Source organism: Leptosomus discolor, chromosome 1 (assembly GCF_034619465.1).
Source record: "Leptosomus discolor isolate bLepDis1 chromosome 1, bLepDis1.hap2, whole genome shotgun sequence".
Taxonomy (NCBI): Eukaryota; Metazoa; Chordata; class Aves; order Leptosomiformes; family Leptosomidae; genus Leptosomus; species Leptosomus discolor.
Window position 1 is genome coordinate 110,186,798 of NC_141391.1, and position 24,338 is coordinate 110,211,135.

The 24,338-nt window shown below is 37.7% G+C and overlaps 1 protein-coding gene across 4 annotated transcripts in view; it reads right to left on the reverse strand.

The window, feature by feature from the left end:
• USP25 (ubiquitin specific peptidase 25) overlaps window positions 1–24,338 on the reverse strand; it is a 37,817-nt gene that overhangs the window by 6,217 nt on the left and 7,262 nt on the right. Inside the window, exons 5-16 of one of the 4 annotated variants that reach the window (XM_086462818.1) lie at window positions 23,511–23,638; window positions 22,649–22,744; window positions 22,194–22,355; window positions 20,170–20,378; window positions 19,385–19,455; window positions 15,029–15,257; window positions 13,455–13,652; window positions 11,182–11,321; window positions 8,299–8,412; window positions 6,331–6,426; window positions 2,636–2,814; window positions 1,731–1,809 (exon numbers count right to left, since the gene is read on the reverse strand). In XM_086462818.1, coding sequence (XP_086318944.1) covers window positions 1,731–1,809; window positions 2,636–2,814; window positions 6,331–6,426; window positions 8,299–8,412; window positions 11,182–11,321; window positions 13,455–13,652; window positions 15,029–15,257; window positions 19,385–19,455; window positions 20,170–20,378; window positions 22,194–22,355; window positions 22,649–22,744; window positions 23,511–23,638 — 1,701 coding nt within the window. The remainder of the gene's footprint in view (window positions 1–1,730; window positions 1,810–2,635; window positions 2,815–6,330; window positions 6,427–8,298; window positions 8,413–11,181; window positions 11,322–13,454; window positions 13,653–15,028; window positions 15,258–19,384; window positions 19,456–20,169; window positions 20,379–22,193; window positions 22,356–22,648; window positions 22,745–23,510; window positions 23,639–24,338) is intronic. The other 3 variants (XM_086462826.1, XM_086462842.1, XM_086462834.1) reach the window with 3 other exon arrangements.

Below are 24,338 nucleotides of genomic sequence, written 5' to 3' on the forward strand. Positions count from 1 at the left end.
TTTTTTTTTTTTTTTAAACACACACACTTTACTTAGTGCTGAATAATCTCAGTTAAGTGCTAACGACCCTAGTAAGATTGCATGTGTGAAAAGTCCACCTGAATCCACCCTCCCTCAACAAAAAGAAAATTCTTAAATAACTACAATATTTCTAAATACGATTATTTTTACAGAATGTATGACTATTTGAACGGAACACAAAGCATCCTTGGAGAACACAGAGATCCCTTTTTTCTTCTCAAAAATAGTTGAGAAGATAAAATAGCTGTTTTTTTCTTCCCTACATTACACTCAGTTATTTACTCAGAAAGCGTTAGAAAGCTTTTTCATACACTAAATATTAAGCTTAACTTTCAATATAAGAATGACATAGAGAAAAAGCCTGAACACTTTATGTGGGAAGTATCAAAAACCCAAACGCAATTCAGACTGGGGAGATGTTTATATTGGAGTAGAACATTCATCTTACTGCATCACCACTTACACAAAGTGACTACCGGTACACTTCACATGCTCTAAGTGAGAAAGGCGCTTTTACTACAGCTGGTTAGTAGCCAATTTTCAATTGCTCATTAAAGATAAAGTAGGGGACAGCATACTCTAATACATAGCCACTTACAGATTCAACACAAAGAGCATGAGAAAGGGTCCATGAAAAGCCATCTCATTATACAGGAGAAATACTGATACAACCTTCGGAGAAACCACCAACTATCTGCCTCAGGAACTGAAAAAGTGGCACATAACTGCACCCCCACTCCCTCACTCTTAAAGCTGAGTTCAGAATTGTTTATTCTACCTGCGCAACACCATTCAGAAAATGCTAAAATATTGAGCCTTGTACAGCCTAAAAAATGCAAGAGTCCTTTCCGCTCACAGGCTAGGGACGGCACATTTAATGTAGTAGCATCTACTGTAGGTCCTGAACCCAGTAATGGGAAATGACAACTAAATATTTTTCATTTGGTTTGTTGAGGGAAAGATTACTCCCACAGCCCTGTTTGGACCTAACAGCACAACGCGGCATAAGTGGTGCTCTGGAATCTGCCTAGGACATAAATATCCACTGTTAAGAGGCCTTAATGAACAGTATCATGCAGAGTTGAAACTGATGTTGTAAAACTAGCTACAGACTTAGCTTTAAATATGAGATGAATTATTTTGGCAAATATTAGTCACGATTATTTAATGTCTGAGATTTGCTCTTTTTTCTTTCCAAGTTTTTCTAAATAGCACAGGAGGAAAAATTAAATGCATAAACTGGTTACGTATGCAAACAAAAGAATCTGGTGCTCGTAAGAAAACAGGAATGGCTGCAGAGACAGCTGGAGGAAAAGCACAAATGTGACCGTGCCTGTGACCCAGTTTCTCCAGATGAGCAAGGCTGGGCTTAGACCACACTCCCTCCTTCACTGCTAGCTGTAGGACTAGAGAAAGCCAGTTGGCTCATACAGTGATCAATTACAAAATACTGTTAGTGACATCGAGACACGTTAAGTAGTAAGGACAAGACCCAAACCTGACATTAATTTATGGCTCAAATCACTGGAATTACAGATGTGGAAAAAACCTTGTATCAACTGATCAGAGCAGCCTTCCTACAAATAAATGGTCTTTCAATAACCAGTTTTAACTTCTCAGTGTAGGTCAAGAAGAAAATTGTGAAAAAATTCAGCTTACTGATAACTATTTCACACCACAATTTAATTTAAAGCATAAAAATTACTGACCTCATATTCCTCCATGTTTACTTCATCTGGCTTTATCATTTCAAGTTTAGCTTGAGCAACCTTCATTATGTTACGGCACCTTACAAAAATCAACAAGAAATCATGGAATATTACTGGACATTCACAAAGGGTATTATCCATGCAAAGACAGCAGCCTCAACCAATATAAGCTATGCAATGTATAAAAACAGTATAAAAACACTGTGGAAAATGTGGGGTTTATTATGCATGGTATAATCAGTGGGAGAGGGCATACATACTTCTGAAGGATGTGTGATGGAGGCCTGTACTATTTAAGAATTATTTCTTGTTTTATTTTGCTGAATTGCCACATTGCTCAGTCTTTCTTTTTAATTTGAAGTTCAGATGGCTTGAAACTCCCCAATACTTACTTTGCAAAAGTAACACTAAAGGATTATTCACTACACAAAAATCGGACTAATGTTCTCTACCTTTCAATTTATTTATTTCTTTAAATAAGTAAATATATGGAAATTCGAGTGGAAAAGAGACACTGTCTCTCTTTCAAGTAAGTTGCCTATCTAGCTTGTAAGGCTTTGCTGTCTACTACAGGCTTTCAGGGTAGTGAAGAAATGCAAATTACACAGCCTTACACAGTGTTTTGAAAGAAGGTACAGAAATCTATGTGCAAAATTATGAACAACATTGAGTATTTCTCCTTATTTCATAACAACAGAAAACCAACTTCTTGTTTACTCTTTTCTAGAGATTTTTATAAAGATGATATTTTTTAAAAAATATACTTGCAAGATATTAACTGGAAGATAAAGCCAAACAAACACACTAGCCTTCCCTCTATTACACGCACTATCTGAACATGAAGGGGTGTCTCCACACAGACAATGTTCACGAGCACAGGAAGTGAGACATGCAGATCTTATTACCTTTCATCAAAGCTAAGATTGTGATCTCCAAACTGTTCCAGTAATGTTCTCTCAATTATCTTCTTTGGTGCCTGGTTTTGGATGAAGTAAACAATTGCATGACGCAAACGGTAATCACATTCAGGTGGTGGATCTTCCTGGGCTAATTTTAGCAAACGCGTGTATTCCAATTTAATTGCCTAAATAATTAAAAAAATATACATTATTCTTTCTGGCTTTTAACTCTTAAACGTCACAAACAATAACAGGATAATTCATGTCCCACGGCCTTTTGCCTACAAAAGAGTTTTTTAACAATTCCACAGTCCACCCTTCTTACAAGCCTGAACTTTAAAAACAAAACAAAACAAAACCAACAGAAAACCCCAACCAAACAAAAAAAAACGAGACAAATGGTAAAATTGCTCCCGTTTCTCCCCAACTAAGCCTGCCAAAATCCCAGATAGACCTTTACTTCAAAAGCAGTTCCAATCCTGTGCTAGTCTCCCTGACAGAAGTTTTATCCAATCCCTAGAGAGGCTGATTTAAGCATGTACAGTCCAAAAGCAGTATAACATTTCAGACACTTTAACTAAGGGATCTTCTAAAATCTCGTAAGGTTAAATACATGGCTAAAATGCAAACATACAAATAAAACAAATTCTTCAGAAAGTTTAACGAACACGTATAATTTTGGAAACACTAAGTGAGAATGGAAAATGTCTTTCAACGAAAATCAAATTGTAGGGTTTCTAAAGAAAATAACACTTCAATACGAATAGTATTAGTCTCCTATATGGCAGGATGGAGTCCTCACTGAATATTTTAGATTGACTTTAGAGGTCATCAGAAGTGTTTACTTTTCCAGCTTTGCCAGCACATTAGTTTTTAATGAGCATCATCTGTTATGTTCATTAGATTTTATTCACAGGAACTATACAGCATGAACAATTGCAACAAGAAAAATAATCAGAAAAATGGTGACAAATGTTAATATGTTCCATAATTTATCTCTCAAAATAGAGAGGTGATCAGATTGTTTGCTAACACTAAATGTCGACTTGAAACAAATGACTTAACACAGTAGCTTCACACATTAGCAAAGTTTCAATACAACATATGTACAAAACAAAGCTCCAAAGCGGGCAGAAAAACACCCTGTTCAACATTTCAAATTCCTTTATGTTGAAATACCTGGTAGGAGCAGGTAACTTCTTGACGTTTAACTATCAGAAATTTTGGCTCCTATTCTCTACCAATACACATTTTGTTTCAGGACTAAACACTTGGGTAGGATATTATTCATGCAGGCTTAAACAGAGAGCATGTGGAGAACTTTAAAACTTAAAAACATTTAAGTTTTAAAAACTTAAGAGAATGTTCTGCATCAATATTTTTTTAAATACTAATCATACACATTATCATTAAAAAGGAAGTTTGGCAAAACTGATTATAAATATCAAAAGCTACAGACACAGTTTCTATTATCTTACATCAGAAAAAGTTCTACTACTGGAAAACCAACATGGATAACTATGCAATTAAACCCTGTTTATTGGAGTAGGCCAGAAAAGAAACTGCTATTAGAAATTTAATTTTTCAGAGAATTACTTAGAAGTAGGAAAAAAATGTAACACAAACCCTGTATTTTTAGATACATATTTAAACAAAATAAAATGGTATACTACAGATTCAGAAATCCTATGTACAATGAAAAAATAACATTATTTCTTCACACAGAATTCAGGACAAAAGGATAGTAGAAAAAAGTATTACAGGCTTTCATTTTCTAAGAATGTTATATAAAGATCTTAAGGCAAGCATTCTGCAAGGCACTGTCTATAAAGTCTAAAGAAGGATGATTGGAAGAGATCTTTGATCAAGAAATATCATAATGGGTTTGTATTAGTCACATCTCAAGTCTGAGACCTAAAGGGGGAGTGAAATGTTGGCAGAAACAATGACCCATGTCAAATGGGTTTAATTTGTCTTATACTAAAACAAAGACGTCATAAAAAAACCCCCAACCACCCAATTTTCAGTAAACGTTCATTTTATAAAAAACAAACACATGAAGAAACCCAAGAGTATAGCAGTATTAAAAAATATCAGAGAAACTTTTACAATAAGTTGAAGGAGTAACATGAGATTTTATCTGATACATTTCAAAATACAAATTTTGTTACTAAGAAGGACTACTTCATCTGCATACACTCATACTAATGTATTCCTCTAAAATGAAGCACATTCAACTCTTCTAAGTTATTGCAAACATGATTCAGCAGAAAATGAGTACGGAAACTTCCACTCTCCAACAATTTAGTGTCAGAACATTTTCTCACTCAAAGAAAAATTCTGTCCCCCGTGAAATGTTTAAGCATTCAAAATTTAGGACCAAAAAACATTTCTACTGAGCACTGTTTGGGTAACTCTGAAGCACTAAACATAATTTTCTTTTGAACTGCATTTCTGTTTTAAAATTATCAAAGCACCCTTCAACTTAAAAAAATAATTAGATGTAATTAAACTTTCTGTTAGAATTTGATTTAATCAAAGGAGGATTTTTTTTCAACGTAAAAAAAAAACTAAGGAGATTAACATCCTTTCATTAAGTAATAATTTTTTTAAAAAACAACCCCAGCACTGAATCGCAAACAAAACCTATTTCACTAGACAGAGGCTACGGCAGGTGTCTCTCCATTCCCCGAGGGCAGGCACAGTTAACAGAGACAGCCCTGCAAAGAAGTGTTATGGTCGTAACACTTCTCTAAGTATCCATTACAAAAACCCACAGAAACAGACAAATGAACAAACCAACCCATGAGATTCCAATTTCCTTAGCAAGGGGTTAGAGAATAGGGGGGGGGGGGGGCGGTGTGTTTGGTTTTTTGGTTGTTGGTTGTTTGGGGTTTTTTTTGTTTCTTTTGGTTTTTACAATTTCTTCTAATGCAACTACACGACACAATTAAGAAGAAAACAGACAGCTACTCAACAAGAAGCAAGAAACTTCTTCCCCCTCTCCAAATGACATTTGAGAGGATTTTACATCATGTCAAAGTAATTCCCTTTCTAATATCCTGAAAATTCAAAATATCATGAGCTAAAAATGCTCAGAAGTTTGTTTAGTTAAGAAGACTAACACATTTTTAAATCTGGTATCATTGTGAAGAGTAATAACCACAAAAAGCATAAGGTCTAATTCCCAGTAATAAAACACTGCATAAATAAATAGTATTGACAACTATGCAGTTACACAAAAGAAAGTAATTTAGATTTACTAAAAATCTTTTAAGGAGTGCAAAACAAGAACAGCTCTCTGAAATAAACAACAGAAGACTAAACACTGATGTCCCTGCATGAAAAAACTGATGATCCAAACAGTCTAGCAAAGCCATGGGTTTGGTTACTAATGGGAAAAAAAACCCAACCATATTCTTACTGATTACACATCTAGGTTCCATGCTACTTGCTACTATTATTAGAAAGCTAAAATGCAGGAAGGTATGTAAACTACTGATATCAAGGCAGTGTACTGCTGAATCAACAGGGAAATAGCTGTCTATTTTTCAAGGGTGAAATATCTAAATAGAGGACTGATATCATAGAAGAGTACATATAAACGCTGGAACACTCTTAATATGCATCAAAGGGTAGAGGGAGAAGGCATATCTAACGAGAAAAGTCAGAGGAGAAAAAGTTGAAAATGTTAGTTGTACCTTAAAGAACCCTGCTTCTGGCCCACACCTGTCATAAACATTCCTGGCTTTACCTATAGCCATGATTATACCTTGCATGTTCGGGGTCAGCATGACCTGCCACAAGGGATTTAAGGTAAAAGTTTTGAATAAGTAATATTTTAATGACCAAATTCAATATGCTCTTAGTCTCATGCAAGAGAAAAACCAACTTAATGCATGCATACATTGAAATGGCACATTTTAATACAGATCTGGTGTGCATATTCTGCAAATCAGTCATGGCATGTGTGTATGTTTTCACTGAAACAACATATGATTAAAGGAAGCTTACCAAAAAAAAAAAAAAAAAAATTGAAGAACTGTGTCAAACACAACTTAAAAGTTACAGGGTCAAAACTTCCCAAGAAAGGAACATGCATCGTTCAGCATTAGTATCCATGAGTATGCAGTTCCTGCATGAGTGTTACCCATGGCCAAAGGATTAAAAAGAAAAAAACGTTTCAAGTAGAAAAATCACCCAATCACACTTTGTACATACTATACTGAAAACATAGTAAACTACACTGCCCGTATTTTATGCATATTTCAATATCGAAATAAGGGACCTATTGCTGCAAATGCAATTGGGTCCCTGAAGCATTTGCAGACAAATTCTTAAAAAAAAAAAAAATCAAACCCAAAACATTTAACAAACACAAAGCGAAACATAAGACACACATCTCACAGCTATTCACATCTGTTACATACAAACAATTTGATACATCTAGGTTACTCAGAAGGACCTTTCCCCTTTGTTATCTATGAGCAAAGAAAAACACTGCCTCTGTCTCTGCCCAAGGCAGTGGCATAGCAACAGAAGATGAAGAACCCTAAACCTTCTGGAAGAGTTTCCCATACATAAGAATAACATTAAAAAAAATGTGAATACACTTACAAAAGGAACAGGGAAATAAGGAAGAAAATTATCATCCTCTAGAAAGACACGGCACGGGGACAGCAGTGTGGGTGGGTGGAACAACCCAAAAAAGCAAGTCATTAGGGTGACCTTAAATCCTTATTTCTTTAAAGGTGGAGACTACACATCTGTGAGAAGCTAAACTCAGTGTGATGATGTCAATCATTGTATTCCACATCCCATACTCACAGATACAACTAATCACAATTACAGGGCAGAATGACCCGAAATATCCATTTGCCTAGGGAAGCAAAAGCTCCTCACAGCCCACCAAGAACACGTGCTCAGATACCTGAGAATATGGGCTGCACCAATGCTATCCCCAACCAAAACAAACAAGGAGTAAGCAGCGTCAAGGCAGGACAGTTTGATGACCTGGCAGCATTGCTTTCTGCTGCTAAAAACAGGGCAGCAGAAAATAATGTCACTGAGGATAACATGGCCCTCTCGTCTGTTCCTCAAGTAGCACCAGGTACACATACCACTCTGGGTCTGAATTGGGAAAAAAGAATTTTTGTGGGGTTTTTTTCCTCTTAAGCTTTGGAAGAATCAGCTCCACCGGCCATATCAGTTTCAGGTTATTTAATCCTTGAAGTCTGAAAAGCTTAACCTTGGCAAATAAGGGATTGGACTTGAGTATTAGCTTTATTGGACTGACAAGAAAGCACAAACATTAGGAACACCACTCACTACCCAGTCGCTTTTTAAATAATGTAGTAGTCCACAGTCTATCACCAGCATTTCTGGTGATAGGCTATCTGGCCTAACACAAACATTCAACTTCCACAGCTAAAAAGACAGATATACCTCCAGTGTAAATGGTACCATGCAAAGCGTGCCCAATTAGAGTAGCTAGTGCTTTCCTTTCATATTTCATTACAAATTAAGACACTGTTAAGGTTACAAATCGCTAAGCATTTAGTTTTGCAGAAATTTGTTAGGTGTCATAATGTGCAAACATGCCAAAAATTCTCATCAGGCAGCACAAGAAAGCACCGAGGAGCGGTGCACACAACTGCAGTCAAATGTACCTCATCGTCATAACCCCCCTCCTCTGACTCAATCACAAAAGTCCCTACATCAGGAATCGCCACCTCTACAACTCGCTGGTTAGGAGCTGGTTGAGCTGGGACATTATCAGAGCTCTGCAGAAGAAAACCATTATCAGTATATGTGTGGGGAAAAAAAAATAAAATCAGAAAACAGAAAATTACAGAGAGATGCAAACTGACAGGCTGATCAAGTAAAACTGATGTGCACTGCTGAAGTTCTGAAAAAAAATATAAGTATCACTTATATTCTCTAATCACTTACAGTTTCTTTATTTTTTAAGCAGTACATTTTAAAATTAAGCCATCATTATTAAAAAGATTTCATTTCTTCTTTACTCACTAATTACACCTTTACAGGTTAGTATGCCAACATTGCAACTCTAACATCCATTAGAAATTTAAGGCAGTTGTTAAAGGATGAGTCTGTGAACCACCACTTCTTTTCATACACTTCACAAAAGACTACTAAATATGTCTGAAGTGTCTGATCAATTCATACTAAAGGATGGCAAGAAGCCAAAGGCTAACATTTCCTGATGCTCTGAAGGGAAAAAAAAAAAATTAAAAAAATATTTATATACAAATAAAGGTTCTGGCAATCAAGATATTTGAAAGAATATTTAAAGGTGCATTACATTCAACAAGTTTATATTTTTTTAGAAGAGTTATTAGACTTAAAATCAGGGGAAGGTTGTGCTAGTCACTGAAATTCTTGCTATGTTAAACTTAGTTTTAAACAATACAGGAGACAAATCTCAGTTCCTATGTCTGTCTTTATATAATAGACAGTTTACAACGCTTGCAGAACTTAAACCTTGACTGTAATCTAAGCAATCAGAGCACCATGCTAATTGCTCTGCAATTATTACAATAGCCTCATTTTTTAAATGATTCCAGAAACACACATAGTATCTATTTACACCCAGCACTGTATAAATACAAAGGAAGACTGTGCAATCAGAGGGCAGGAAAAAAAAAAAAAAAAGACAAAAGGGCAGAAAATGGACACAAATGATCATGTGGTGTCTAACCCACAATCCTGTTTGTTATATGTACTGATGTTGGCTTTCCTTCTTTTAAAATGGACAAACAAGAAGTGGAGGAAATGAATATATGCCTGCACGTCAAAATGCATATGGAAGTAGAATAATTAAAAAGCATGCCGATACATCAAGAAGGAAGTACAACTCTGCCTAAGTTAAATTTGGGTATGCAGAGAGCAGCTTATAAACATCAGCAGAGTACCTTCAGAGTAGGTAGAAATTCGCTGTAGATTCTAACAGCTGAAATACATTTGTTTCTAAATAAAAGAGGTTTAGGATTTTTTGGTTTTGTTTTTAAAGAGCCATCCACCTTGTGGCAGAACGATGCAGTGAAAATATTGGAATAAGACAACCTGCCTCTGTCTCATTAAGCCTATCATGATGCTCCCCACATGGTTCCTCAACCACAGCCTTGTATAGTCCCAAGGCTGATCACTATGCAAAGTGTCATTAGCCTGAACTAAAACACTTGATCTGTGAAATCAAGTCTGTAAGATTCTTCCATATCCCACTGGGATGGATGCCCACAGAGCCTAGAAAGAGGACAACATCGTGTAAGACATTTTATCATGGCTTTGGTATCTTCACAGCTACACTTTCAGCTGGAGGTAGCTTGTCAGGCTCCCTCTAAGCTGTTCTGCGTTCTGAGAACTCAAACAGTCAGATATGCTGTAGCCTGAAGCATTAGTGGTAGAGCATCTTTCAACCAGGGTTAGATTAGTTTCCCTGTTGGCTTTGATTTCAGTTTAGCAGAGAAAGCATGCTTCTCTGCTCTCCTGACACCACAGGAGAGGGGGATTGAAAACACATCAGGTCTAAGAGTGAAAAAGTTGTTGTCATGTCATTTTCAAAGGCTTTAAGAGGACTTTCCTGTGGCCCCAAAGATACCTGGGGCTACACTGCTCTTCTTTAATGAGGGTTCATACCTGAACTGAGGAAGCATGCTTTAAATTTTGCATAGATCTAAAGTATCATCTCTGTTGGTTACTAGGGGTGCCTAAGCAAGCTATACATTTCATATATTTTATCCTTACAGATATGGTTCCAAGACAGATGCATGTATTGCTTTAAAGGCACTTCCTTTTGTGGCAAATATATTGATCATTTATCTATATACTTACATGGAAGCAACAAAACATTTGCTGAAAGAAAAAAACTGTTAAATATTAGTTTCATTAATAACTCACGAAGTAGTTAATTTCCAATTCTTTTTAGTATTTGTGTACGAAGTGAAAACAGAATCCCCCAACACTAATTCTTATAACCATTTCAAATTAATAAATGCATCTGATGAATCACAAAAAATAATTTTCGTCAAGCTGTGAATTTGCATTAAAGCTACAGAATACTGTTGAAGAACTCCTTATTTTTGAAAGCTACTTTTAAATCCATAGGTCTTTCAAGGGAATTCAATTATAATCTTACTAATCTTACATTTCTCAGATAAAAACCTGAATGTTTAAAGCAGTATTTTTAAGTCTTTACACGGAAAGTCAATGTTTACTCAAAAATACATAGAACCATCTAATATTTTGAAAAGATAGTGGGCACAAACACATCATCGTCATTTGAACAATACGCTCTATTCCTGACAAGAACTTTAACCATACAGAGGACATCTGTCTTAGTATTTTTCTTCTACTATACCCATTACTGTAGCACACACTTTCTGGATGGACTTCACTGTTGGACAGTCCCTGAAGAAACACCAATTTTCAGTTCAAAGTTTCCACACAGACCCCCTTTTATCAGCTATTATATCATTCCCACTTGCAAAATAAAAGCAAAAGAAGTATTTCAAGCTTCAAAATATCCTCACCGTATCCATTATAGCTTCTGCACCTCTATCTTCTTGTTCAGCTAAAGCTTTATTGATTGCTTGTACAGAATCTTCTTTTAAGTGCTTTGAAATATCAGTTCTTGATGGCTGCTCTAAATACTCTGGTTCTCCTGCTTGAACTTAGCAACAGAAATGAGATAACAATTTTGAGTGTTAACATAAGCATAAACTTTGAATTGATTAGTTTTATTTGGATCACTGTCTCATAGATAAGGTAACCCACACAGAAAACGCACACTAATGTGTACACCATTCACAAACACAACTTTACATCAGTCTGTGTCTCAGGTAATTTTGAGCACTTCCATATAAATGGACCCACTATTTTATATGATGAACAACAGACCTGTCCTGTTTATAAACCCATTAAGGCTTTTGAGTGAGGCATTCATCAATCATACAGGGGATGATTGATAACAAAGATGAGATTCTACTTGGACTTTCTGGGAGATACAGACCCAATATACGGAATGGCCTACAGCCACTTGAGTGCCAGATGTATTTTCACTTCGCAAAATAATCACCACATTACATTCTTCTGACTTAAGGGAAATCTCAAAGTCTCCCCCCACTTGAGGGCAATAAAATTGATTAGCATATATAGCGTCTCATATTCCTCACATGATGAAAGTACATTTTGGCAGACAAATAAAACATTCATTTGGTACCTTCCATTACTAACAGAAGAACTAAGACCAATCTCAAAGTGTTTGTGAAGTCAAAACACACAGAAGATGAAGTCACTCTCCATAGAGTCCACAAAAAGAGAAATGTCATTAAATCACTGCACTTTTTGCATTGAGTTTGTAGTCATAAATAGGTATGAGAAATATATGCTCAGTCTTAATGACTCACATACAACAGTGAGAACACCTGGACAGCAGTCTCACTACACAAATCCATCATGTCATCTTTCACATAATGTACATAGAGCTTTCTACAATGGAGCAAAAGGTGGATGTAACCTAAAACCGGACAGGTTCTTCTGTGTCAAAGCAGGCATATGTTTTATAGTCAGATTGTCAGTGGTCTTCCTTAGCAAGGTTCCTAACAGCATTGGCCTCACTGTTGCTGTTCAGAGCCTTTTCCACAGTTTTAACACCCTTGTTTTTACACAGTAATTTCTTAAGTGGGCCTTACTATTGCTAAGTCTTGCTAACTCTATTCAATACCTCACACCAAATAAATTACTCTTCAGATATATTTCTGCCCTAATTTAAAATGAGAAGGTAGGTCTTCTACTCAATCACTCTGAAGAGAATAATATACATCACTTATGGGTGGATTTGAGCCAGACATGGCCTTTGTGGCCAAGAAAGCTAATGGTATCCTGGGGTGCATTAAGAGGAGTGTGACCAGCAGGTCGAGAGAGGTTATTCTCCCTCTCTACTCTGCTCTGGTGAGGCCACACCTGGAGCACTGAGTTCAGTTCTGGGTCCCCCCTTCATTCAAGAGGGACAGGGAGCTACTGGAGAGAATCCAGTGGAGGGCTACAAAGATGATGAGGGGGCTGGAGCATCTCTTCTATGAGGAAAGGCTGAGAGATCTGGGGCTCTTTAGCCTGGAGAAGACTGAGAGGGGACCTTATCAACACTTATCAATATCTAAAGGGCGGGTGTCAAGAGGATGGGGCCAGGCTCTTTTCAGTGGTGCCCAGTGACAGGACAAGGGGCAACGGGCACAAACTGGAGCACAGGAAGTTCCAGCTCAACATGAGGAAAAACTTCTTCACTGTGAGGGTGACAGAGCACTGGAACAGGCTGCCCAGGGAGGCTGTGGAGTCTCCTTCTCTGGAGATATTCAAAACCCACCTGGATGTGATCCTGTGTAACCTGCCTGGGTGAACCTGCTTTAGCAGAGGGGTTGGACTAGGTCATCTCCAGAGGTCCCTTCCAACCCCTGCCATTCTGTGATTCTGTAATAAATTCTCAAAACAGACTGGTGAGACCTGTTAATAATTACCTATCTTAAAAGGCCAAAGTTTCTACAGGAAAAAAAAAAATATTAAAAGCTAAGCGCAACTGGGAGGGAAAAGGCAGAACCAATAAATAATTATTTTTTTAAAAATAAAAATAAAATGCAAAAAAACCCCAACAGACCAAACTTCAAGTAGAGTTACCTTGGCCAAGTAAGTAGTTATAAATCAAGATTACACAAATTAACATTTTCTTCCTTTCTTAAGCTGCAAAACAATATATACAAACACACGGTTTTGGTTCCACTCCTTTTATAAACAGGTAGAAAAAGCTAACCTGGAGCAGGTGAGGGTGCTGGTGCCCTTGGTATCTGAGATAACAACTTCTCCTGCTGTGCTTTCTGAGCAAGTTCTGCATCCCAATCTTCAAGTTCTTTTTCAAAACGTTTATTATCTTCCTTGACGTAATCCCTTAGATCAGAAGGTAGCGTGTCCATTCCAACAAGGACCTGTCCTGTTTCTTTGTTAAATTCCTCTGTGGTAACATGAAATATAAATTTCAGAAAAAGAAAGAGTAGGGGAAAAGAAAGCATGTTCAACGAATTTCCCCAAGGGAATTACTGGAAACATACAGTACAGCACCAAAACCCCAAAATCTATTACTTTTAACCGGTTTTATTATCTGTTGTGCAGTCCTCTGCTATTGAGACATATGGCTACTGCTCTTGTGATCTTTGGATTATGTGTTCTTGGGCACCATCAGATCATTGCCATTTTGAAAGATGAGCCTTTCAGGCCATAAGTGCCCTTGATTGTGAGCATTCAGAAAAAGAAGTCACAAAAATCCCCCACCATAACTTAACTCCATTACTGCCAGACAGAGCTGGACACAACTCGACTTCCCAGCAGAAAAGGGGAAGGAGAGTAGGCCTACAGGGATTTGGAAAGTCAACTGGTAAGAACACCAGCTACACTGAGTAACCTTGCTTTTTGCTTCGAGAATGGTCTCTGCAAGAGCACCCCAGATCCTAGGTGATCGATTCGCTGTAACTATCCCCCAAACAGCAGTCCTCAGACTGAGTGTGGCACAGCCACCCTACAGGGCCCGTAAACCCTATGGGTGCAAGTCCACTACTCATCTGGCCGTCTAGAAATATCAAGGTTAATATCAGTTCTTATTTAAAAACGAAACAAAAGCACACTCTAGCTTTCTGCCCTATGAAAAGACAGGAGCGTGAAAATTTTCTACCACCTGTTATCGAATTTCTGGCCATTTTCAGAGTCAGCTCCCTAGCTGCCACTGTCAGGCCTCACAAAACTCATGCTAAGGGATCTTTGCCCTCTCTCCAAACACTTCATACAAGCCTTATAGTTACATAATCCTACACGATCTGAAAAAAATTTTCCCAAATCCATGTATTACTTTGGTTTAATGTATGGTTGGTATGGCTAAGTTATTCACATTTCAATATACTGCATAAAGCTTCAAGGTTCCATGCTTCACCAAAGTTCATCAGATTTCTGAAGCTTATGAAAAAAAGCTACACGAGGACTTTAACGTCAAGAGGCTCATTTCTGTATTTCCATATTTCCGTTCTAATCGTCAGTGACATAACATCTCCAAAATTCTGAACATGCAATCACCTGGCTAAAATGTTTACGAATGGGGAAACTTCGATTATTTTGCATTCTTAATAATGCTGAAACGCTGGCATTATCTTTATTAACCTGAAAGTTGAAGAGCGATTATTCCACCCAGAAGAACACTCTAACAGTTACGAGCATAAATAGAACCTTCGATAATTATTAAAATCAGTTAAAAAATCTTGAAATCCACCTGAAAGATGGATCTCACTTTATCAATATATTCAGATATTCTATAACATGCAGAAAATATACCCATACAATTACCTTGTATCAAGTATTGTTCCTTATCATTGATATACATTAAACAATATGCACTGGCATTCCTGTAACCACCAAAAGAGTCCCGTTCCAACTCTTCCCAAGTTGATTTTGTCACAGAAATATCATTGTATTTCATCCATCTGTTCTGGTGGTGGTCATAAATATATGCCCAGTAGTGTCCTGCATTAGCTTGACCTTCATGAACTAGCACGGCATGCAACCTATAAGGAACCTGAAAAAAAAAAAAAAAAAACCAAAAAAACACAAACCAAAACAAAACAAAAACCCCAAAATGTCAAACTCTCCTTGCCAGCATTTAGTTCCTACTACCTGTCAGCAATAATAGCTACATTAAATAAAATCTACAAAAATGACGTTAAACAGGATCAAAATATGACACAGAGAAAAAACAAAAAGGTAAAACTAGCAAGCCACTAAGCAAAAGAACTTCAAACTATTTTACTTACCACTACTAGTTACAAGAGATCTTAAAAACATTAGTGAGTCTATAGCATAAATATCTACTCTGCTGTCTTTACTGCCAGGCATTCTCTTTTCCTAATTGGTTAATATTAGAATCATAGAACAGTTTTGGTTGGAAGAGACCTTCAAGATCACCGAGTCCAACCTTTGTCCTAGCTCTACCACCACCACTAAACTATGTCCCTAAGTACGACATCTACCCGTCTCTTAAACACCTCCAGGGACGGTGACTCCACCACCTCCCTGGGCAGGCTGTTCCAATGCCTGACAACCCTCTCAGTAAAGACATTCTTCCCAATATCCAGCCTGAACCTCCCCTGGTTGTAATTACAAAAACCCCTCAAATATGACAGCCTTGAGTGTCTGATTTGCTCCAGTTCTGACCTGGTAAACTTGTCCTGAAGTCTGGAAAGGCATATGCAAATTCAAGGTAATAAACTCTGTGCTTTCTATGTGCCAGTAAGAGAGTTTATTTAAATGGATAGCTGGGAGTTGAATACTTCCATTACTCAAAGGTAAAATTCTAACAGCAGAATAGGAATACAACTGGTTTTTTCCAGTATTTTAAATGTATCAGTAAAAGCATTGCTAAGAAAAGCATGGAACATATGAAGACATCCTCTCCTCCTCCTGAGGCACAGAAGGAAGATGCCAGCTTCTAGGATCAATGTAAAAAGTATCGCAGTATTACATGTGTTCACTGATTAGCAAGAAGAAGGAGAAACCTAGTTTCTACATAAGCAATCGGAAATCTGAAGGAGAGAGAAACAAAATGAATGAGAGCTTCCTTACTTACAAGTCTTTTAAAATCATCTTAGTGATCAGCTCATTTTAACCTGCTGAAACAGCAGGATACATACAAAATAAAAGGGGAAACTGATCTTCCATGCTATGCACAGTATGCCTGAATGACAACAGCTCAGCTAGGATAAAAAACCTGAAACCATCTTTTACTGCTGTCACGGTCTGGACTATTTAACATGGTCTATTTAACACAAGGTGTACTAAGTATTTGTTGCAAGTATCATTTGAGCACCACAATAATCAGTAACCATAAATACACACGTAACTATGACTTGAGAAACTCCTTGAAGTTATTTTTAACCTGATCGTTCTCTTCCAGGCCTCATGCAAGTGCTGGAGATTTTGCAACTCCCCTTGAACTGTAAAGCTGCAAACCCTGAACTGTAAAGCTGTAACCCCCCCTTTGACTGCAGAGCAGCTGGAATCAAACATTCATCCCAGTAACCAATACTCACTATAAATCTCCCAAACAAAAGAAGTATACAGAGAAGAAATCCCAGCAAGTTTTTAAATCTGAATGTTCTGGGGTTTTGTTATCAAATCAGTGTGAAAGCCTTCTTAAAATTATTGCAAGTCCATGCATATATATATATATATATATATATATATATATATATACACAGATCCTGATTAACGTTCCATCCCTGGCAGTGTTCAAGGCCAGGCTGGATGGGGCTTGGAGCAACCTGGTCTAGTGGAAGGTGTCCTTGCCCATATCAGGAGGGTTGGAACTAGATGATCTTTAGGGTCCTTTCCAACCCAAACCATTCTATGACTCTAGATTTAAAAAAAAAAAAAAAATAAATAAATAAATAAATAAAAGTTAAGCCAAGTCTGTATAGACTTTGACAATAAAATTTCCTTACCCTAAAACAGGGCATTAAAATCCCAGATGGCTTTAAATCATTTTACTTAAAACCACACTAACTCGGTCAGCTTGAGGGCCCGTACCCTCTCCTCCAGCTCAGGAGAACCAGCAGTCAGTTATCCACGCTGACCTTCCCCGAAGGTTCCCCACAGAAGTCTGTGACTGGGAGACAGGCAAGCTCAGTGCCAACAGGCATCTCTTGCGATAAGCCATTGTATCAACAGTAACTAATAGCACAGGGCAACACAACAATTAAATAGTTGGCATTAAGCTGCTTCACTTACACTGACTACTCATGAAACAGAAATGGAGCTTTGCCAACCTCGTCACATGTAGCTACAAAACAGATATATCAAAGCTGATATATCAAAGATGAATTCCCACAGGAAAAACAGATGTGTCTTATTTCCCCAAAGCGAGTTCACGGAAGGAGGGAAATTATCAAATAAGCAGCTGATGAAATCTATTCATTCAGGATGATGAGACAAAATAAGAATTTCGGCAATATATTTCATATGACAATTTGACAAGGGTTTTATGGACGACTGTAGTTTCCTTAGAATCAAAGGGGACCCAAGGAGAAGATGAAGAGCTTCTTAAATAGTTCACACAAACACTAAGAAGTATCCTGCAAATATATTACTATTTCCTTGAAATAGTTTAGTTTTAGAAAAAGTTTTCAGTCCTGCAACTGTATCATTCGGAGGAAAACAACAATACTGTGAAACTGCTCACACAGAATGGGACAATACTAAGCTATCCAATCACCCAGATGGAGAGGTAGGCAGGGGAAAGTAGACAGCTATATGTACCCGTCTCCTTCCTGTTGGGCCAAAACACCCACAGGGACAAAAACAGCTGAGCTGCAGAAGGGCAGCCTTCACTTCCAACTTGTGATTTCAGATGGGTTAAGTATCTACTTGTTCCCGAACAATCACTTAACGCAACCACTGCTCTACAATTCTATATACAATCCTCATCCTCCTCCGTTTCTGGAATTCGGTTTCAAAACAAAACCAAACACACAAAAAAATCTAGTCTACATTATAACAATCTGCACTAGGACAAAGTGTTTTACTAAGTGATCTCCTTTTTCCATTGGAATGATTGCTGACTAATATCTTCACCATCCAGAGGTATTTCCTCCTATAACACCTAAGCCAACACAGGCAGGCTATTTGGATGTGAGATCACCAAATTACTTCATTTTACTGTTAGATATGTAGCCTGTAGCCTTCCTGTTTTAACGCAAGTATTAAGGAAAAAAAAATGCCTGCCAGCAGCAAGCTTAAAGCAAGCCATCTAGGCAAGTCTGCCTGAAATCCTTAACATCTGAATTCAGCTGGCAGGAACTATTACAAACCATGTACAAAATAAAAACATACCTCAAGGAAAACTGTAAGATGAACAGATCTTACTTGGAAGGAAAATAGTTCTTTTTACTAACAGAAAGTAACAGAGGAAGTAATCCTTAACCTTAAAACCTGTCAAAGTGAGCAAACGTGTATGTGAACATAAGAAATACCAGGGGAGCCACGACTCCGCAGTAAAGCATTCTAAAAACGCCGTTCAGACCATACAGCATGAGAAACTCCCTAAAAGGCAGCTTAGACAAATAGTCATGGTTGTGACCGATACTAACAGACAGAGTTTAAACAAAACAAAACAAAAACACACAACAAAAACCAAAACAACAACAACAAAACCACCCCACTGGCATTGTTAACTACAAATTAAAACCAGGAGCCTTAAATTCCCAAGTATTAGTATGGAAGTTGCAATACACAATAGCAATAAGCATCAAAGTATAATAATAACAGTTTCTTCTGTCTAATGCTTTGCCACCAAAGCCGTAAGATTATCTAGCAATATGGTCAAATTGGGGTGAGAAAATTTTGCATTATACAAAAACTGTTCTGCATTCAAGTCAAAAAAAGTGGATCAGAGACAGAACGTATTTGAGCTTTTCATCATAAAGTTGCTTAAACTTAAGCATATCACCTGTAAAATATTGTAATTCTGTCCTTCATCTGACTGTGCATAATTAAAAGTTTTTAAAACCCATTATGACTTTCTAATGAAATTTCTCAAAGCACTATAATATAATTGTTGTATACTTGCTCTATTTTCAAGTACCTAAGAACTTTAATAAAAGTGACAAAAAGGATCTATTTTTAATTATATTATGCAGAAATTGTACTTACTTGGACCATTGTTTTGTCAGAGTACATCAATTCAATTGTCCGATGTATTCTAGATATACTTTCTTGTAAATCTAAAACAAAAAGGAAAAAAAAAAAAAAACCACAAACAAAACTCTCTTCCATGAGGCTGCATAATTGCACATGGCTACATCTTTATTTTATCTCATCAAAAGCCAAACAAGGGTATGTTTCACATTTGGTGCATCTGTTTACCTATCTACATGCCAAACACTAAACCTTCTTGGATGATAAAGCAGAGAGCGCTCTACGAAACAAGCAACACTGCTGCTTGTTTCCTAGAGCTCAACCAAGCTCACCCCTGGTGGAACAACTACTTCCCTGGTTTCCCTCAGAGCAAAAGAACAGACCGTACGCTCTACCGACTCCAAAAAGCCTTCACTCAGAAATTTGCTGATTTTTTCTTTTGGAAGAGGTCACTCTACCCTAAACTCCCCTGCAGAGTGCCAAGTCACAGTATGGGCCCAGCCACTATCACACTGACAGCTCTGAACATCTGAGGAGACGTTCTTCAGCATGGATCCCTCCTCTGTTTCACTCTACTCCCCACAACACCACACACACAGAGACCTGCATTGAAACACCCATGTATGCTTCACTCAACGCCCAGTTTGCATCTTCAGTTCATATACCTCCAGTCTACTAGAATCTCTGAGATATGTGCACTTCCTATGTGCTAGAGAGAACTTTAAGGACATTAAGGCAATTACCCCCACTTCCACAAATCCTTTCTAACAGCAAATGCATTTCCCAGCTTGTGGCATTACCTCTAGTGTCGTTCTCTACTTCAGTCCTCCAGCGATGTAAACAGCCTTCTAGGACAGACAGCTCTTCCTCAGTGATGTGCCTTGGTGCTGGATGCATTGGCAGATCAGGAGGAATTCGTGATTGTGTGAATGGTTTATGTATTACTGATCTCTGAACAGGAGATGTGCTTGGCACATCCGAAGATGAAGGCCCCTGCTGCTCTATTGCGCTGCATTCGTTCAAAACATGAAACAAAAAAATTGAATCATCACATATACAAACAAATAAGTTTTTCATCTGAAACCAGACATTGTAAAGGTAGTAATTTCCTACAGTGGAAGCGAGGAAAGGTACCCACAATATCAATATGAATTAGTATGCAAATTCTGAAAACTTTGTAGGTAACAACATGTTAGCACAATAACAACTCTGGCTGCCATTACCAGAGGCAAAGAAATTGGATTGGATTGTTCAAGCCAGTTTGCTTCACTTGAACACTTTCAAATAACATCATACAAGTAACGACTGTGGTTTGAAACATTTACTGCCAAAATGCAGAGTGAAAAATCACAGCAGCTTGTCTTATGGCCCATTGGCCATAAAATCCAATAAACACAAGTTCTCCATTTAATAACTTCTTCACATGTCTTATGCCTAGCAGATGTTCTTTTTCCAATCGCCTACCCACAACACCCATGTTAACTGAACTGCAACAACGAAGGGACCTCTGATATTTACAGCACACTGGAAATTTAGCACCAAACCATCTAAGCTTGTTCCAAACAATCCTTCTAACTCAAAACAGCACAGCAGACAGCTTAGAAGAATTCTACAAGAGCAGCAGGATATTAAAAATGAAAACCTGTTACAGATTTTTCCCCTCCCATCAACAAGACCACCTATATGTAACAATATGCGTAACAGGAATCTGAAGATCATTTTAGCAAGACACTGTTTTTTTACTTTGTTTACAGCATCATGATACTGCCTGAGGAACCTGGATTCTTCAGTAGTTTAGAAAGTTCTGAGGACATTAAGAGCTGACAATGTCACTCCTTGTAACACACTACTTGTTTCTACAGATCGATAAAAGTCGTCACAATACTTACATTTTTACACAACAAACATCCTATATAGCAGTCTGAACAAAGTATATTACTTTTGATATTGTATTTCATGCAAGCAATGGTAGCTTTTAAAAGTTTGTCTTCTCTATCATCAAGATTTCTACTGGCATTGTATCAGTAAGACATTTAAAAACTTTTAAAGGCTTTTTAGATTAATTTACTTCAGTTCTCTGAATCACAAAGTTAACCAGAACCGAGAACCCTACTTTCCAAATGCAAAGTTAACCAGAACCTAGAACCCTACTTTCCAAATGCAATATAAAAAGCTCTGCTATAAACTGTTTGTGTCCACCCAGCCAAGTCCTCTTCTAAGTTACTCTATTAACTGTTACTAATAGTTACCAGCTTCAAGAATGAGAAGAAACAACATTATTGTTGTTAACCTCTACTACTTTGGCTACTCCGTATTTAAAAAGTCAGAGTTAGGTTACTGACAAACTCAGTGAGAAGTGTAAGCTGCAAAGCAGAAAAGTGGCTTAACTCCCAGGCAAAAATTAACAGATAAATTGTACACCAGAAACCTTGAATCTCTGCAGCACGTACATGCTGCCCAAATTCAGATACTTAACCAATACACTTGGGAAGCAGTAACCTCACCAAATACTGTCTCTATTAGGAATTTTAAGTGGAATTGTGCTTTGTTTGAAAATGGTATTTCTCCGCCTAAAGATATTTTTATAAGCACATGAGACAAACTCAGATTATTAAGACTTTGGTTTATTTATTTATGTCTGTCATGCTGAAAAATACTTGTAGGAAGAGAGCAGAAACTTTACCCTATACGCCTTAGAAGATGCCTAGTTGTATCAGTCTGGTGAACAAAGTAGTTACGCTTCCTCCCCTCTCTCTCAGCAGCCAGGTGTGCAACAAGGGGATGACTGGCCTCTCACCTTGGGAAAGCAGGAGGCAGCGCTTACCTGGGCGAGGTCTGGGCTGGCAGCATGCCACTGGCAGGGGCACTAGCACCCAGGTCATCAACGGGAGACGTGCACACCGGCTTGCTGGAAGCGAACTCCAAGGCGTACTGCAGGACATCTACCAAGGGGAATCGTTTAGGACCAGAACCATAGCTTAAATATCTGTTAACCATAAAACGTATTAATGCCATGATTCACATATACAGAAAAAAAAAAAAAGAAAAAAAAAAGATTTTTTTTCTGCTTGACTGCAATTGAATAAAGCAAGCCTTTCCTAGCATGTTTCATGCATCAGTATTACCGTGCTTATACATAGTGTTCAAGGAAAACAGTAAAAGAAAAGAGATACAGGGAGGAAATCTAGAGCAAATAACTACACACAATGTGTATAGTTGAACGGACTTATTCTATGTAGCCTATAATACTATTTGCATGTACACAGTTATCTATAGTACCGTTCTAATCTCTGTTGTAAAACTGTGAGGTACTCTTTGAGTCTCTTGATTTCATCCCGTTTAATTCTTGTTATTTCTCTGTTTTTGTGCATATACCTGTAAAACACGAAATTAGAAAAAGGTGTGAGCCCATAATATCCCAACACTGAAACTGAAGTCTGCACCCATCAGCCATACCACTTAGTGCTAATAAAACCTCATGTTCTCTAGAACTTACAACATATTAAGCAGCAAAAACAGAACTGAGAAGAAAACAGTAAACCCATTAAGCCTTCACTCCCACAACTTTCAGAAGATGCTTTTTCTCCAGTGTCAAAAGCTCTGTTCATACCAGGGATGACAAACGTATTGGAAAGCTTCTAAATTAAGTGGTTTAATTAGCAACCACATCGCAATACTCCTGTTTCATTATTTAGGCTTACAAATAACATTCAGCATCTAACTGATCATGGTCTTCATGGTATTTCACCTCTGCACATAAACAGCATGCAGTGATGCAGAGAATCCTCTTCAAACCATGCAGTCTATCTGGAACACCATGAAATATCCGTCTTCTCACCCTCTTTACCAAATGGACCCATAAACAGTGTGATTGTTCAGAGTATTTTGTCCGTGCACACAAGTACCTAGCAATAAATGAAAGCCTGAAGTGCAAGCAGGTTTTGGCATAAAGTAGCAGTATGTCTTAAATTGTTATCAACGCGTATTTTCTGAAACAGATGAAACCCGTGAAAATTTTAACTTGCCTAGCTAGAAAGAAAGTTACTGTGATTTGAGTATAAGATGCACCAGCAATCTTACCAAACTCATGAGATTTAAATTATATTCATACTAGGACTTTGTTGATAATATTATACTGTACCTGTCCAGATATAAAATTGGTGGAAATTCTAATTTGTTGTGTATCTTCTCTGGTCTCCCCAAAGCCTGATTAAACTCAAATCTTGATAGCTCAAAAGTTAAGACAGGAGGAAGCTCAGTGAACCAGTGCTGAACAAAAGAAAAACAGAAAACCCCACAATGAATGCTTTCCAATAGCAGAACTTTTGTAATAACGGTACAATACCTGCAGACTGACATACCAATGGGAGAAATCGGTTTTAGAGGGTGGATCAGCATAAGCTTTCCAAAGCTCCCAGCTTTCCCTTTCACTGTAAACACAGACCATTTGTCACCCATGCTGCATCAGAGCTCTTCAACTCATCTATCACTATCTGTGTTAAAGCAGAGTAGGCACAAAGGCTTCCCGCTTTCGCATTTGTCTTGCTCGTACTAACAGCAGCCTACACTTGAACCTACCTGCCTTGCCAACTGTCCTGTTCTCTTTTAACTCTACAACGCCACTGAAAGAGGTGTTTTACACTGTATCAAGCATTCCTCCTGCTAATTCTCAGACTCCAGTTTCTGACCCTTTCATTCACCTACTATCACCCAAAGTTTCTAACGACCTCCTCTGAAGTAGGATCAGCGAGTACTCTGGGCTGGGTCAGACAAGCTCGCTCAGTGCTGTGAAACTGATACTTTTTCTTGAAATCTCCTCCATACTAACCTCCTCTCCTCAAGTTTCTACTCACATCTCTTAATCTCTCCTAATCCATCCACAGACAAATCCATGTTACCATCACCTTATCCCAGTTTTCTTTGAGTATTCAGTAAAGGTCTATCCTCAGCCCTCATTTATTTCCTCACA